The sequence below is a fragment of the Oreochromis niloticus genome, linkage group LG13 (genome assembly GCF_001858045.2).
Source record: "Oreochromis niloticus isolate F11D_XX linkage group LG13, O_niloticus_UMD_NMBU, whole genome shotgun sequence".
Classification (NCBI taxonomy): domain Eukaryota; kingdom Metazoa; phylum Chordata; class Actinopteri; order Cichliformes; family Cichlidae; genus Oreochromis; species Oreochromis niloticus.
This window is the reverse complement of record NC_031978.2, coordinates 15,929,578-15,947,629: the sequence shown is the minus strand read 5'-3', so window position 1 is coordinate 15,947,629 and position 18,052 is coordinate 15,929,578. Positions and strand designations below refer to the sequence as shown.

At 39.9% G+C, this 18,052-nt stretch overlaps 1 protein-coding gene across 2 annotated transcripts; it reads right to left on the bottom strand.

Annotated features, from left to right (window-relative positions):
* Positions 1-2,764: 2,764 nt before the first annotated feature.
* On the bottom strand, positions 2,765-8,427 carry LOC102076491 (polymeric immunoglobulin receptor-like). 2 transcript variants are annotated; one of them, XM_019366812.2, is made up of 10 exons: positions 8,380-8,427; positions 7,845-8,165; positions 7,337-7,636; positions 7,133-7,187; positions 6,903-6,994; positions 6,742-6,776; positions 6,595-6,651; positions 6,216-6,272; positions 3,257-3,325; positions 2,765-3,080 (listed from the first exon to the last, which is right to left on the bottom strand). In XM_019366812.2, the coding sequence occupies exons 1-10, from the start codon at positions 8,423-8,425 to the stop codon at positions 3,045-3,047; spliced, it is 1,068 nt and encodes a 355-aa protein (XP_019222357.2). In that variant the 5' UTR covers positions 8,426-8,427; the 3' UTR covers positions 2,765-3,044. The 2 variants fall into 2 exon arrangements, with proteins under 2 accessions (XP_019222357.2, XP_025753176.1); XM_025897391.1 differs by lacking the exon at positions 3,257-3,325.
* Positions 8,428-18,052: the final 9,625 nt, after the last annotated feature.

Here is an 18,052-nt window from a genome sequence, read left to right as displayed (position 1 = left end):
CATATATGACAATACTTCATGTCATCTGACCTTTCATTGATCTCCACTACATACAGTACATGTAATAAATGCACTACATTTCTATTAGACATTAAATATTTCTTTTGTTTTTATTTCATAGCAGCAGTTTGCCAACAATATCCATCATACAAGTACTTTACATTAGTACAAGTATATATATTTGGAGTCATAGAAACATTGCATGAAGACACATTTTCCATCTGTTATTAAAACTTCACTGAGTGTAGTTACGCTGTGAACTCGTGGAACAAGAACAAATATAGTAATACAAGTATTTTCATGGTTATGTTTACTTAAAAATTCTTCCTTCACATTACTGGATTTTATTGTTATCTTTATTATCATGTGTTGATGTTAGCTTGTGGAACATTAGGTATTTAAACAGCTCATTTGACTGACCTTCAAATACACTGAAGAGAAAAAAAAGCAATAAGATGAGCAGCTATACCTGTGAGTAAATAGACTTACGCCACATAAACCAACGTCAAGTCTGCATCTATTTTTAATTTATGCAATATGAAAATGCAACACTTCATACGTGCCTTGCTATTAGTTCCTCATACTTATGGTCTTATTATTAGTTACCTCAATGACATAATTTGCTGTAATTTACAGGTTGCAAAGTCAATGTGGACTGAATTACTTAAAACATGACAGCAAGAAGTTACTATTTGGATTAAATTACATGTACAACTCTTGTTGTACATCTGTCAGTCTGCCCCAGGGCAGCTGTGGCTACAACTGTAGCTTGCCTTCACCGGTGTATGAATGTGAGAGTGAATGAATAGTGGTATTGTAAAGCGCTTTGAGGGGTCCTGAAAAGCGCTATATAAATGCAATCCATTATTATTATTATTATTATTATTATTATTATTATTATTATTATTGTTATTATTAATTTCAAATCATGAAAATATACAATATAGACAAAAGTAGAAGGCCAGATAAATATTAAGCCTATAGGAACTGCTCAGATATATATTTTTAAAAATTCCCCTCTCGCCCCTGTGGGCGGCGGTCTATCCTTCAAGCTCCTGTCCTCTACCAGAGGAATGGGAGCTTGAGGGTCCTGTGCAATATCTTAGCTGTTCCTAGGACTGCGCTCTTCTGGACAGAGATCTCCGATGTTGTTCCTGGGATCTGCTGGAGCCACTTGCCTGGGAGTCACTGCAAATAGTGCCCTGATTACCACTGGGACCACTGTTACCTTCACCCTCCACATCTTCTTGAGCTCCTCTCTGAGCCCTTGGTACTTCTCTAGCTTCTTGTGTTCCTTCTTCCTGGTGTTGCTGTCATTCTGTATAGCTACATCTATCACTACAGCCGTCTTCTGCTTGTCTACCACCACTATGTCCAGTTGATTAGCCACCACCATTTTGTCCATCTGTATCTGGAAGTCCCACAGGATCTTAACTCAGCCATACTCCACCACCCTTGAGGATGTCTTCCATTTTGACCTCGGGACTTCTACGCCACACTTGGCACAGATGTTCCTGCTCTCTATGCCGGCCACTTGGTTATGGCGTTCCATGTATGCCCTGCCTGCTAGCATCTTGCACCCTGCTGTTATGTGCTGAATTGTCTCAGGGGCATCTGTACACAGCTTGCACCTGGAGTCTTGCCTGGTGTGAAAGACCCCAGCCTCTATGGATCTTGTACTCAGAGCTTGTTCCTATGCTGCCATGATCAGTGCCTCTGTGCTGTCTTTCAGTCCAGCTTTGTCCAGCCACTGTTCGGCTGACTCCTCAAGACTTGCCTGACCCTCTGCAGTTACTTGGTGGTTGGAGCTTTCCTAGCGGCCTCTTCATGGTTCCCATTTGCCTGTGGGATCCCCAGGTACCTGTAACTGTCCTCTATGTCTGCAATGTTGCCTTCTGGTAGTTCAATCCCCTCTGTTCTGAATACTTTGCCCTCTCTTTGTTATCATCCAACTACACTTCTCCAGTCTGAATGACATTCTGATGTCATTGCTGTATATCCTGGTGGTGCGGATCAGTGAATCGATGTCTTGTTCACTCTTGGCATACAGCTTGATGTCATCCATGTAGAGGAGGTGGCTGACAACTGCTCCGCTCCGTAGTCGGTATCCATAGCCAGTCTTGTTGATGATCTCACTGAGGGGAGGGGGTTCAGGCCTATGCAGAACAGAAGTGGGGACAGCGCATCTCCTTGGTAGATCCCACACGTGATGGTGAATTGAGTTCCTGATGAAGGCTCTTAGAGTCCTGTTGATCTTGTATAGTTCTAGGCATTCTAGGATCCAGATGTGGGGCATTGAGTCATAGGCCTCTTGTAGTCAATCTAGGTAGTGCACAGGTTGGTCAGCCTAGTCTTACAGTCTTGGGTGACTGCTTGGTTTACCAATAGCTGGTGTTAGCCCCTCTGGTGTTCTTGCCAATTCCTTTCTGTGCCTCACCCATGTATTGAGCCATGTGCCTATTCATCTTAGCCGCTATGATGCCTGACAGGAGTTTCCATGTAGTACTGAGGCAGGTTATCGGCCGGTAGTTGGATGGGACCAGTCATCCATCCATCTATCTATCTATCTATCTATCTATCTATCTATCTATCTATCTATCTATCTATCTATAGATAGATAGATAGATATTGCTCTGCTGTGCATAGAGATTTTATATACACACGGAGCTATTTTTTAAACTACAAACCACATACAATATATTCATGAACAAAACATGATACATCATACATCTAACAGTAAGACAAATAGAAATGTTGATGCTGATGATTACAATCCTTTTTTATTACAAAAACTAAGAATCATATCAATGATCGTGAAAAAGAGCAAGCAAACAGGCAAATGCTTCTTTGAATAAATTTGCAGCTATGCAGGAATAAAATTTGTTACAAAACAGTTAAAAGGAGAAGAAAAACCTGATGACAGCATTTAACACATTGCAGCTTTTATCTGACAATACTTCAATAATATAGGTACAGCTAAAAAAGTTAAAACTGGAAAAATGTTTTAATGTTTGAACATTTCAATGCTTGTTAGCTAATATGCTCTAATGCTCTGAAACTTCTGTATCTTTTCCTTCATCCTGTTTGAGAACAGAAACAAATGTGACAATTAGGGAAAAAAAAGCAAAGAAAAATGTGACCAAATTAAAAAGAAAGCATGAAACACTAGGACAACAAGCAAAATAATTGAAGAAATTAAGAGACCAAAGGAAGTGACATCTAGTGTGTGGTTGGCTTCAGGTCTTTTAATATTTACCCATTTAATACGCTGTTTCTCAACAACAGAACTGTACGTGAGTTCCACGTCACATTCAGCAAATAAACTCTAGGGGGAAACAGAAATCGAAACTGAGCACTTTTCACTTCTGTTGAGCTTTAAGAAAAAAAGTATTCCTGAATATAAATGTGCAGTTGTAGTGTGTTAGGGTTACTTCGGGTGATTTACATTTCCAATACTGAACCACTCTAGTACTACTGCAAGGGGTCAGTGTTGTTGAAAAATATCAATATTTAAATTTATTATAAGAGTTAAAGGTTTGAATTATTAGAATGAAAATATAGATTTGTGAATTATGATTTCTTCTGATAGCTGTTGCTGTGTTTACAAGTTCTAAAATATACACAAGAACAGTTTACTATATGAGGTAACATATTAGTAATAAATCTCTAATAGTCTACACCTATCTCCAAAAGTTGATTCTGTTCAATTCTGGACCTAGCGTTTTCAGTGGGAGAAACATTTCATCACTCATCCAAATGACTTCTTCAGTCTCAGCTGAATGCAATATCGAAACAACAATATTGCAGAAGTGGAAGCAGAGCAACTATGCACGAAAGTTTCGGCCTCTCTCAGCAACGCAAAGCCCCCAGCATTCAACATCACCATGGAGGAGAGGAAGGCGCTCACATCACAGTAATGACAACAACATTATCATCCTTCCGGCAGACAAGGGTAGGTGCACAGTTTTGCTAAACCAGAAAAACTATCATGAGAAAATTTTGTCACTGCTCAGTGACGAAAATACTTATGAGCCCCTGAAATGAGACCCAGGAAGTGGTTACAGGAAGAGGGTGATAGACTGTCTGAAGCAGTTAGAACAAGACAAGGCTATTGACCAGACCTCATACCACAGGCTATACCCAGGGGAATCTACACCAAGTCTGTATGGTTTACCGAAGATATATAAACAGGGTGCACCTTTAAGACCAATTGTCTGTATGATCAACTCGGTCACCTATAACATCTCTAAGTTTCTGGCTTCGATCCTCAGCCAGCTGACAGGCAGCTCTGAACACCACATCCAGAACACCCTGGATTTTGTCGAGAAGATGAGAGATGTCACTATGGAGGCAAATAAAACCATGGTCTTGTACGATGTTACATCTCTCTTCACTTGCATGCCAGTCACGAAAGCGTTGGAGGTAGTTCGTAAGAGATTACAGGATGACCCCACTCTCAGCATCGACCAAGTGTGTTTGCTTTTGGAACTGTGCCTTCATTCCACCTACTTCACATACAAGGGTCAGTTCTACAGGCAGAAACATGGGTGTGCCATGGGTTCCCCAGTTTCACCCATCGTGGCCAATTTGTACATGGAATAAGTGGAAAAAAGGGCTTTGCTATCCTACCCTGGAACACCACCAAGTCATTGGTTCAGGTATGTGGATGACACCTGGGTGAAAATCAAATCTCAGGACGTACCACATTTCACTGATCACATTAACTCGGTGGACCGACACATCAAATTCACCAGGGAGGATATGAAAAGTGGCAGGTTAGCCCGCAGAGACTGTGAAATTTCCATCAGTAATGGGGGACATCTAAAAGCCGAAACCTACACACACTGATCAGTATTTAAGGCAGGGGTCCCCAATCTCAGTCCACGAGGGCTGGTGTCCCTGCTGGTTTTAGATCTCACCCTGGGTCAACACACCTGAATCACATGATTAGCTCATTACCAGGCCTCTGGAGAACTTCAAGACATGTTGAGAAGGTAATTTATCCATTTAAATCAGCTGTGATGGATCAAGGACACATCTAAAACCTGCAGGGACACCGGCTCTCGTGGACTGGGATTGGGGACCACTGATTTAAGGTTTGACTCTCACCATCCACTGGAGCATAAACTGGGTGTCATCAAGACGCTACAACATAGAGCGAACACCATCCCCACAGACACAGCGGCCAGGGAAGCAGAAGAACATCACATCAAGAAGGCCCTGAGTAAATGTGGTTATCCCAGCTGGACTTTTGTCAAAGCTGGGAAGGCACCTAAAGGAAGCTCCAGCCGATCCAGGAGAGAAGGACAACTGCTGCCTAAGCGAAAACCCGTAGTGATCCCGTACGTGTCAGGAGTATCGGAACAGTTGAGACGCATTTTTTCTAAACACCGTGTCTCTGTGGCTTTTAAACCCCAAAACACGCTGCGCCAAAAATTGGTCCACCCCAAGGATCGGGTCCCCCGACACAAACAGAGTAACATAGTGTACGGTGTTAAGTGCCAGGAGGATTGCCAGGATTTATACATCAGGGAAACCAAACAACCTCTGGCGAAGCGGATGGCACAACACAAAAGAGCTACCTCGTCAGGCCAGGACTCTGCAATCTATTTACACCTACAGGCCAGTGGACACTCTTTCAAGGATGAGGATGTACACATCCTGGACAGGGAGGAACGCTGGTTTGAGCGCAAAGTCAAGGAGGCCATTTACGTGAAAAGAGAAAGACCATCTCTGAACCGAGGAGGGGACCTAAGGGTACATCTTTCACCATCTTACAATGCTGTGATTGCAGCCATTCCCCAACTCTCTGTGTATGGTACTCATGGCCATTGATCAGTGGTCTTTGATCAATGAGCTTTGATCAGTGGTTGTTGATCAGTGGTCATGAGAATTTGTATATTAATGATCAAGGAACTGACCTCCCAGCCCATTGTTCCTTCAGTGGGCTGGTTTCAGTCATTATGCAAATGTACTGTTTATAAGATAGGGGAAACCTGCAGTCAGGTGAGACTGAAGAAGTCACTTGGATGAGTGACGAAACGTTTCTCCCACTGAAAACGTTACATCCAGATGAACAGAATCAACTTTTGGAGATTTACTTACCTGGATGATTGAGCATGCATCAAGAGGTTTACACCTAGTGTGTACTCTCAGATGGCCAATATGTTCACTGAAAATTGTAAATATTTCTTGATAGCATTGCAGTTGGTTACCTTGGTTGAACTTTGTATCTTGGGTTTAATTTCAGAGTATATCACTTCTTTATCCACCTGTGTGAAATGAGCATAATACAATGCATTTACACTCACTGAGTGCCCTGTAGCAAGTGCAGGGTGTCAAAATTGATAAAATAACAATATTTAAGTGAGCAAGAAGGGGCAGAGGTTTGAATCCCCAGAAGCAAAATGCAGCTTTGTGACTCATGCTCTCATTTCTTCTGATAGATGTTGTTTTATTTTGTGAGTTATAAAAAACACACAAGAACAGTTTACCCTATGAGGATTTTCATTATCAAATAGTCTAGATCTGTAGCAAACTCTCAGATGACATGTTTGCTGAAAATTGGAAATTTGATTTCTTGATAGCACTTACCCTGGGTGAACTATTTTTTTCGAGTCCAACTTCAGAGTATGTTATGTCCTCTCCAGTCTTCATTGAAGAACATAACACAATTAAAACATAAATATTTTTTTACTATCATGTACCGTGCACACAGAGAAATAAATCAGCATAACTTACCATTGCTGTGGCTGATAATTCTACTTTGCGCTTCTCTAGCAAAACAAAATTGCCGTTACTGACTCGCTGTAACAACGCTCAATAACCTAACTATGAATTCAATTCTTAATATTTACCAATAAATTTAGTGTGGATTGAAATCAAGCTTCATTAAGACTTACTGTGACTCAGTATAAACCAGATGAACACCCCAATTAAAATCAAGATCAACACACTCAGAGGGATGATGAGGATCTTTGTGTCATATGAAGCTCTGCAACATGCAGGTTGAGAACATAATTTAGTTTACTTTAACAAGTAATAATAGTGTCTGTAAAAATTTGTCTGCATAGTCCCTTACAAAAAACATTTTACCTCTAAATACTGCAAATAAATATAAAAAATATCTGACCTGGGTTCTTCATTTTCTTCTACTGTAGAATTGTTCCATTCTGATAATTGTTTCACTTCAAGCAACAGTATGAGTAGTAGATATAGAAGTAGAACATAGTAGAACATTATCACAAGAGTACTGTAACAGTTATAAACCTAAAATCTCTTATAAATGGATGGAATTCATTTACATGTAAAATCTTTGATATCTTGCAGTACTCACTAGTGATCGGTTTCTCAGTAACATTTAAATATACTGGTATCTGAATGTCCCCTTTAGCACACCAATACCAGCCACTGTCATTTGACTTTAGTCCACTCATGGTCACTGTGAAAACATTTGGGTCTCTCATATGAGTGCTCACTGTTATTCCATCTATAGATCCAGGTGATCCTGTCACACAGTTCCTGTCCAGCCTGCACCACTTCATTTCTCCAGAGTTACTGTGGTGACATCTGATGGTTATGCTTTCGCCAATATATCCTGTAATCCTCTGATGATCCACAGGGAGTCTACGGGTATCTTCAAGTAAAATTCATTTTGAAAAAAGCAAAAACCGCAAAATGTCAATACTTTTTTTAGTGCTGAATAAAAGAGATATAGGTGATTAAGATTTCATATCGATTCTCATTAGCTTTGAATGACATGCGCATAAACATGATTTTTTCTTTTTTTTTTCAGAAAAAGATATTGTAAATAATTTGAAATGTGTATAGAGATGTGCACTTACCACTAATAACTGATAGTTTAAAATACTGTCCACAGTCCGGTCCATTATTAATCTCCACCACACACCAGTAATCAGTATTTTGATTTGTCACCTGGTTTATAGTCACAGTGAAAATTTGTTCTTTTTTGTCATCAGAGATTACATATTTTCCTGAAGGGTCTGGTTTGTTTGTTTTTACTGCATATCTGCAGAACTTCCAATCATAACCTTCACACAAGTACTTTACATGGTTTATGTATTGGGACTCATAGAGACATGGGATGGAGATAGATTTTCCAGCTTCCACTGATACTTTACTGACTGTAGTTATGCTGTGAAGTCCTACAAGAAGAATGAAGTATTTTAATGGTTATGTTTATAATTAAAACATTCTTCCTTCATTTGTCTCTTGTACATGTAGACACTTAGAGTATAGCAGAGTATTGTTAAGTACAAAACTGAGTAAACCAAAAATTATTAACAGCCATTATTTTTATCATCTGCTGACATAAACCCTTGAAAAACATAAAGTATTTAAATGATTCCTGTGACCGACCTTTAAGCACACCGAGAAGAAGAAGAACGATGAGATGAGCAGCCATGCCTGTGAGGGGGTAGAATTAAAACACATGAACCACAGTCAAGTCTCGTTCTATTTTTGAATTTAAGCAACATGCAAATGCAACACTTAAAACCTGCCTTCCTGATAGTTCGTCATACAATAAGGTGTTTTTGTCTGCTGTCTTTTGCTGTAAACTAAGTATGAAAATTACCATCCACAACATTGCTACAAGTAAACAATAATATGCATTCTCATAATAGATGATAGCACTGACAGTGCAGGAAGCGAAAACATTGAAAAAAATCTATTATACACGATGAGTTCTCACAAATCCTGAAAATAGGGTTCAGGATTATCCTTTGGTGTCGATGCTTTTGATAATTCTTTATTTCTTTTAAACCAGGAATCACGTAATCTTAACGAAAGGAAACTGTAACAAAGAAATTGTGTAATAAACTTTCCTGCTTTGCAAGAATAAAGCTTTGTTGTTGTAAAAGAGATGAAAAGAGTCACTAGGCTACAAGTTGATGACAGCAAACCACATATTTCAGCAGTAAGTGGCATAGAGTCCAATAACTTAGGGACAGATAAAAAGGCAAAAAAGCTTAGTATTGAAATATTTCATTGATGATTACATGAACTCAGGTAACGTTTTTTTTTTCACCCTGATGGAGAAGAGAAACAAATATGACAATTAGGAAGGAAAAGCAACAAAAAAATGATAAATTAGAATGGAAAGATGAATATTTGCCCTTGTCACATCCTTTATGATAAAAGCATAACTGTACATGCTGTCCACATCATTTTGATTAAATTACCTTTATGTTGGAACAGAAATCAAATGCCTTACACTTTGAAGCCTTTTAAAAGTTTTATTATGCTGCACTTTGGTGGAAAGTCATTGTAAGTCTATACTATGGTTAAATATAAAACTATGGTGGTAGTATATTGGTGATAACTGAGATAATTTTAAACCCATTTGTTTTAAATTACTTCCTCTTCCTGCCTAGACTGAGAAAATATAATTTGCAGAAAGACTAAACAGTGTCTACCTGATCTCACTTCCAACTTCTCACAGATCTTTAATCAGGAGTGCTTTGTGTCACATGTTAACTTTCTGGATGCCAGTTAATAAGTGCCAATTTTAGAGGGCTTCACAGCATTCAGCAGTTTATTCAAAGACATCAATTCCTTCTTAAGTATAAAATTTCACACTATAATTTATTATTCATTTAGTATTGTGTAACATGCTCACAGGAAATAACTTTTTATAGTGTAGCTATGTAGTTTTTCTACTGTGGCAGATCAAAACCTCTATGAAAATGGCCTCAAAGGTCCTGTGATAGAACTCGGGTTTCTTATTTATATGTTTCTTATTTATATTAAACGGGTAACACTGCCACCACCTTTGTTAAAATGTCTGGTCTGGTGTTGAGAGGCCAAGGAATACCAAACAACCAAATACTTCAACACACAAAAGCTGTATTTGAAATCGAGGTAAAGTTTAAAGCCCCCAGAAATAACTAAAAATACATTAGTAGCCTACACAAGACAATGGCCAATATTATGCCGCTTCCAGAATTATGGCATATAAAGAATAAATCAAAATATTATGAAACAGTTATATTACCCTCTGTACACGTGCTAATGAGAATGTAATGGTTTTGCTTCAAAAATAATTCCATGAATATGTGTTCTTAAATGCCAACACTAGTTTCTGCCTTTGACAAAGTAGTGCTTGAAACTACATGATTTTCCTGAAATGTGTGGCTTGTTTGTCTTAACTGCACAAATAAATGTGTACCAACAACAATTAGACTGTTTCATGGTTTCTATGCTGCCTTCAATATTACCTCTACAAACTGTAGTCTTGCTGTGGATTCCTCCAACCAGAACAAGCATACCAGTGATATAATATTGCAATCTGTTATCTGTATATTTTGCAACAGAGACAAACAGAATGGAAAGTGTCAGTATATAGGACACTTAAGTAAAAAGCGAGACAACAAGTAAACCATTATGTAGCTTTGGTGCTGCAATAGGTGATGCTCTGTGTCTTCATTGGTTATGTTACATTTATTAACATTTTTAGCACATAGATAGCGTTACTTAGTGGTTTTGCTGTGGTTTTGGTTGAAATAAGAGAAGCAGTGGTTACTTTTATTAAAGCTGTGAAAGATTTTCTGTCATTTGCACAGACAGGCTGGGTGGCACTGGGAGAAAGCCTGCCCCCTTGTGTGTGTACTATGAATTATATGAATTAAATGCTAGTTATGTTGGCAAGGAGCAAAAACCTCCTTGTCTAATGAGCAAATTTGTGTTTCCTCTAAGGATATGCTAATATTTACATTTAAACTGGTGTGTGTGATTGTGTGTGTGAGACGCTCCAGTCGCAGACAAACAAAAAACTCCGGCAGGGAGATGGAGCATTACGTCTGGTTGGATGTTGCTGGTCAGAGTGCACACATTAGCAGAGTGCTTCTTGTTCCCACTGACCCATGTGGACAGTGACTCTGCAGGGCTGTCATGGCAAACTGAAAAAGGGAATTGAAATTGTTAAAAATTTTCATTAGTATAACTTTATAGAAAATCATGTATTCATTTTCCAGTTAAATATGAATAGGGTCCTTAACTGTAAACAGTTAAGAAAATGCATTCTGCAACTTCTCAATAAATATTTCAGGGTGAAAGAGCAAAACTGTGCTGACAGTGATATACGTCCTTCATGTACCCAGCACATTTGTCAGCGCCTTTCATTTCATGTATTTATTTATTTCACACTTGGTTCAACAGTTTCAACAGTTTTATCTATTCACACAAACTGCTTTCCCTTGATATAACACTGCAACCATGCGTGAAAAGGAGCAGGAAGAAGAAACATATTCTTATTAAACCCTGCCCCCTATCTGCAATCTAACTAATATTACAAGTGGGCCTATAAACCAAGGAACACAGTAGCATTTATCTACAGACCCTAGCACAGACCAAACAACCAAATTACAATCAGCAATAAACCACACCACATAATAACAAGGAGAAAAATAAGTAAACATCGGCAGAGTACACTCTGGATGGGTCACCTGTCTGTCTCAGGGCTAAGAGAGTTAGGGTAACAAATCTATTGCTACAACTCTATGCGTGACTGGGTTTCTGTGCTTACAGTACATACAGTTACTTTTAGTGAGTCATCTTAAAACAGACCTCACTAAAGGCTGATGTGCCCTTCCGTAAGTATGATAGCTTTGTCTGGGGATTAATCCAGTACATCTCCTCACCACCTTCATTTTAATGTTTCTGGAGTGTGTATTCATAAGTATTTTTCCCCACACCTGAATAAAAAATACTGGTATTTACGACCGGTTCAATAAGAGTACAGTTTAAATGAAGCATAGGACATAAGGATATTTATGGGGAATATGTAGCTAAAAATAATAAATGCACTAGAAGTTAATTACAATTAGCCATGAGATAAGCTAATATCTGTGTCATAACATAACCACTTTAGTACAATATATGCTAAGTTTTGCACAGTAATTTTAAGCTAGCACCATAAAGACAGTAAAACACATAATAATATCTACAAATGCATCTCTGTTATATCAGCCCTTATTTTAAACCACATTAACCTTTTTGCTTACTGACACTCGTTGACTTACATACACAATATGGATGAAATGTAAGATAAATGCTTTTTAGAAGCCTTTTGTGTTTATGTACATTTAGGCTGATTTAATTCACAAAACGGGAATATAAGTGATTTTCTTTTATTTATGTCACATTTACTGTACAATTCAAACAATATTACAATAACAATAAAAACCTTGAAAAGTTGCAACAAAAAAATAAAATACTGTTGTTGGAACAGTTGCAACACCTGGCTCACTCCCGGTGGCGGCATGGCAGGGCCTGCCGCCCGTAGCTCAGTCCGTCCTCTTCCGGGGTGTGGGCCTCCGGCCTCTGGGCCTGGGACTCGGTTCATGGACAGCTGGCTGCTGGCAGAGCCCACGGGCACGCAACTGCAGCCCCTTCTGACTTCTGCTCCGTGGCTGCTGGGTGACCCCTCATCTGGGGCTCTCCTCAGCTCTTCCCAGGAGGGTGGCACAGATGCCCCTCCGGTGGTCCTCCTTGGGCTGTCGCACTCTGGGGCCTCTGGATGTCCGGGGCCTGGATCTTCTCCATACCTGCTTCATGCCCTGGGGGACAGGCTATGGCTCCCCACACCCTCTAGCAGATCGTTATGTGGAGAAACCTTTTGAGTACAAGCGCACTGATCCACACAGGTGTGCACACAGGTGTACACACGGGTGTTCACAGACACAAACTACACCTTTCTTGGCTGCTGCCTCAAAGCACAATGTGCGCTGTCGGTCCTGCGTGCTGCACAACAACATTCAATGTTTAGTATTTACTGTTATTTACTATTAGCTAGATTAATGAGATGGTGCTGTGTTTATTATGTTGCTGTCTTTTTTTGCTTGTTCTCTCTTTTTTCCTCTTCTCTCAACAGGTGATCCAGGAGATTTTTTTTCTTTATTTTTAAGTGTCCTTTCTCACTGTCCCCCTTCCCCTCTATTTTTCTGTTCCTTCATCTTTCTCTCTCCCTTTCCTATCCCCCAGCCATGTCTGTGCCGTCTGTAACAACTGAAAATAGAATAAAATAAATAAAATAAATAAAATAAAATAAAATAAAATAAAATAAAATGAATAATAACAACAAAGGTTAAAAATGAAAATAAACGCAGGTCAGATATTCTTTGTATTTACATGCTGTATTCAGTGCTAGAACTGTTCTTCTAAAGGGTATCTGTCTAAAAAAAAAATCTTTTACAGATGCTATTACATATTACAACACGTTCTCACTCCCAAGGCGTAATATTTTATGCTAGGTGACAAATCGTCAAGATGTTACGCTTCCGGGCACCCAACACGTTCCTAAATGAGGAGACTAGAAGAATGAGGAAACGTGAGAATCAATCCACACATATTCCTTCATTCTCACTCCCGAGGACACATGACTTCCTCAGGCCAGTCTTGAGTCTGGCAGGCTGATGCCTTCCACCCCCCTGGCTCGGCCTTTGCTTGTGGCAGGGCTTTGACCAGGCCAGTGTGTACGTATGTATATTTGTAAATAGTTTGTTTGCAACACTTTGGGTTTTGGTTGCACGTCTCTTCGTGGGGTGTCTTAAAGAGTTACTACATATGGAATATGTAACGGAGTTCTCCCTCAGAGAACCAAGGTTAGAAAGTAACCAACCGTGTTCTTATCTTGCTGCATTTCTCCACACATACACAAAACATCCAAGGTTGAAGCTGGCTCATGTGCACACACATATGCCACAACAAAACTCAGACATAAAACAGTCATTTCTCAACCTAATTTTCTCATTTATATTTTGATTAATCTTTAATTAAGAATAAAAATGCTTTATTAGGAAGTAAAGCTTTGTTTTAGCACTCTGATCATATTTACTCACATGAGGTTGGATATTAAGACCTTTTAACCTTTCTTAGCTGTGACGTAGAGGCAGCCGGGGAGGGACCTCAATCGCTTTGTGTCCCCAGGTGTCACGACACATTATTTGAGATCATTAATGATTATTCAAAAATATTAATATCAGTGTAAAGTACAACCCTACCAACAAATTTCAGTTTCGTCGGGACTATGATGAAATGATATTTAATGATTATTAATGGAGAAAACATTAGCATCATTTTTCACAGTACAAACTCTGAAAAAAAGTGGTGCAAGTTGGCATACAAATGTGTCAGTCAAGTGTAACAAAGTCTTAACTGTGTCAAAAATAATTTACATGTGATCACAGCAGAAAGAGGAAGTAAGATGCCATAATTTTGACAAAAGTTCAACCACTAAAAATATAACTCCGACATAATTAGGCAAGTAATTGCATATTTTACCACAATTACATTTAAAAATGGAGAAAAAAATATTTTTATCTTTAGCTACTTCACCTTTCTCGTGTCTCTGTTTCTCAGAGGCAGAGCCAGGAAGTAACAAAGTGCGAATATTTCGTTACTTTACTTAAGTAGAATTTTCAGGTATTTGTACTTTACTTGAGTATTTAATTTTCTGACAACTTTTTGCTTTTACCTCCTACATTTTTAAATAAATATATATATATGTTTTATACTCCTTACATTGTCAAAACAGACTTGTCACTTCTGGTTTGACGCATTTGAGGGAGTTACTATTTCACATCACTGTGGGCCTTCAAACATCAAACCAATCTGAGATCAAACAGTAACACATGAAAGGCAATCCTGCGTATTAATCACCAAGGGATGTTGGATAAAAAGAGATTAAAGGCACAAACTGTCAGAGGTTAAACTGGGCTGGTGATTTATTTTTTTGACACAACATTGAACGACTGGAGGTGTCCATAACTGCAGATGCAGTACTTCAGCATCTATAGCTAGCCCTACAGAAGAAGAACAAATAAAGTGAGTAATATTTTTAAGTACCAGGAAATTTCAAATGCAACATTTCTATCAGCTTAACAAACATCAACAAACATACAGTGTTTGTGTTCAGTTTGTCACACTGTGTGTTGCTAGCTAAATGTCCAACTGCTGTTTTTCACAGGGAGAGAAAAGAACGAGAAGTAACTTCACTCAGAGAAAGATAAGAAAGACAGGACAGGAGAGGAAGAAGAGAGGTTAGAGTTAAAGTTAAGGATGCTCAGTGGTATTTGATGAAGTGGAAATTTAAAACTTACATGTAAGTCATGTTTTTAAATTACATATTGGGTCTATATGTATAGCATTTTGTTTTTAACAGTCTAACTGTTCTTTAAACGTTGCATGAAAATCCTCTGCAGTTTAGTGCAGGATAAACTGGTTAGTTTGCTGAACTGTGACGGATTTAAAATGTGTGTTACTGGAGCCCAGTGACTGTGGTGCTCATGGTCAGAGTTAGGTTACATAAAGGGTAGTAGAGATGAATTTGAAGTTAAGCTGATAATAGCTTTATAGTGTAAAATAAATAAAGACACATAAACAGTGTACTGTTAGTGTAGAGGATGGAAATCAGCCAGCACAGCTCAACAGAAATTGTGAGTTGTGATTCTTTTATTACAATTAAAATTTAGACTGAAATAAAGTTTTTATTCCTATCTACTAATATTATTACATTAATATAGCACATGGTAAATTAGCTTTGCATAAAAGGTGCTAGAAATGTTCTTCAAGGAGCTACTTTTACTTTCTAACTTTGAGTACATCTCAGAGTCCGTACCTTTCTACTTTTACTTGAGTAAAGAATTTGAATCAGTACTTCAGCTTTTACTGGAGTATTTTTTAACACTAATATCTGTACTTCTACTTAAGGACCGAATGTCGGTACTTTTTCCACCTCTGCTCAGAGGTAAGTTGCTAAATGTGCTGATGAGGATGTGGTATACAGCTCTGTGGTTATTGTAGTTCAGCAAACCACACAAAGAGTACATGCTTCATCAACACTGTTTCTCACACACTGAAGTGTTTCTTCTTTGTATACATTTTCACCGCATGTGCTGGATGGAAATGTTGGTTTTTCCGCTGGTCAGATCACTACTTTATAATGAAATATTCTAAAGAGTAGCAGCACATTTAACTCCACATTTTGAATCAGTGTAAGGTGGACCCCTTGTGAAAAATCAATATAAAAATAATAATAACCAATTATATGTCAGTCCTGGTATTCTGTCTGTTTCAGCCTAGAAAAGAAAAATACAAAGTAAACATCACGTACAAATAGTATTAAAGAAAGATGTGTGTGGGCCAGAAGGGGTGGGAGCACTGGGCAAGTATGTGTATCTCTCATGAGAGATAAAGACACTCAAATGAGTCAGGATGACATCATGAGGAGCCCACATGGCAATCCAGGAAGTTATTTAGAGCCAGATCTGCAGAGTTTTTATTCTGTGTTCATATTGTTTATACTGTGATTTCTTTTTAGTTATTTGAAGGAAGCTCTTGTTTTTTGTTTTTGTCTGTTTTTACAGATTATTAAATCATGAAAAATGAATTCTGGGTCTGTAAATCTTTAAATATTAGCATATCTTTAGATTAAACATAAAAGTTCTTATTAGACAAGACTGTGTTGACATTTTGTTGGGCCACTCATTCAATGCGATCTTCAAAGTCTACAAAAATATAATTAACACCAGTTCATCAAAATAAGTAGCTTTTAATTGAAATGTTAATGCAAATATAATTAAATACTGAAAGGGTGTCATGGCTCGGCTGTGTGCAGGCAGGCAGAGAGGAAGGACCCAAAACGCAGGACTCGAGGAGGCGGAAGAAACTCAAAATACACAGCTTTATTGCTGGGATGAAGCAGAACAGAAAAACACTAACTAAACTGGGAGTACAGAATAACTAGACAGATAGGCAGGCTGGCAAACAGAGCACACAGAGGATGTGAGGGTGAACAGACGTTAACGACGCGACAGAGAACAAAGGAAACACAGGGCTTATATACACATGGCAGTAATCAAGGGATGAGAGACAGGAGGGGAACACACCTGGGAGAAATCAGAGCTGACGGGACAGGGGAAACGTAAACTGAACACACTCACATGAGACGGGGACCTTCAGAATAAAACAGGAAGCACACGACAGACAGAGACACAGATGCAGACTCATAAGCAAGCACAATAACATCACGGACAGAGAGAGAAGACCAACCACAGGCCACCTAAACTAAACATGAGGGCAAGCTAACAAAACCCAAACCAGAAATACTCATCATCGGCAAAGGAACAGAACACAATTACAATCAAAACAGCACCACCAGAGGATAAGAAATGATCCATAATGCAAAAATAAACCAAAGCATAAGAAACCCAAAATGCTGGGTCGAACCGACCCAGGACCGTGACAGTACCCCCCCCTCAAGGGCTGGCTCCAGACAGCCCCACAGAAACACAAAAACTGGCCAAAAAAACAGAAAACAACCCAACCAGGGCGGGCGGCGGGGGTCCAGGACGGAGGGACAGAGTCCAAACACAAACCAAAAACCCAGACGGTCAAGAAACACAGACCTAACAAACAGTTCAGGGGGCCGACCCGGAGGCCGACCGCACAGGAGGCCAAACCAGTTCAGTTCCGGAGGCCGACCGTGTGAAAGGCAGCGGCAGCGGGGCAGGTCCGGAGGCCGGCCATGCAGTAGCCAGTGGCGGGGACACAGTTCTGGGGGCCGACCGTATGGACGGCAACTGTGTAGAAACAGTTCTGGGGGCCGACCGTGCTGGCGGCAACGGCGGCGAGGCAAACGAAGGCAGTCTGGAGGCCGGCCACGCGGAAGGCAGTGGCGGCGACGCCCAACCATCGGCCCGGAAGGGGGCCGTCCACGACGGCAAGGACGTCCAGTCATTGGCCTAGAAAGCGGCCGGACAGGACGAGCAGGACGGACAGGACGAGCAGGACGGACAGGGGAAGCTGAAGCCGAAGCTGGTGCTGGTGCTGCTGCAGGCGACGCTGGAGCTGATGCTGAATCTGGGCCAGGCGAAGCTGGAGGCTCGGAGGCTGGACCAGACGAGAATGGCGCTGCAGGCGACGGCGTGGAAGCCGGAGATGGTGGCGCTGCAGGCGACGGCGTGGAAGCCGGAGATGGTGGCGCTGCAGGCGACGGCGTGGAAGCCGGAGATGGTGGCGCTGCAGGCGACGG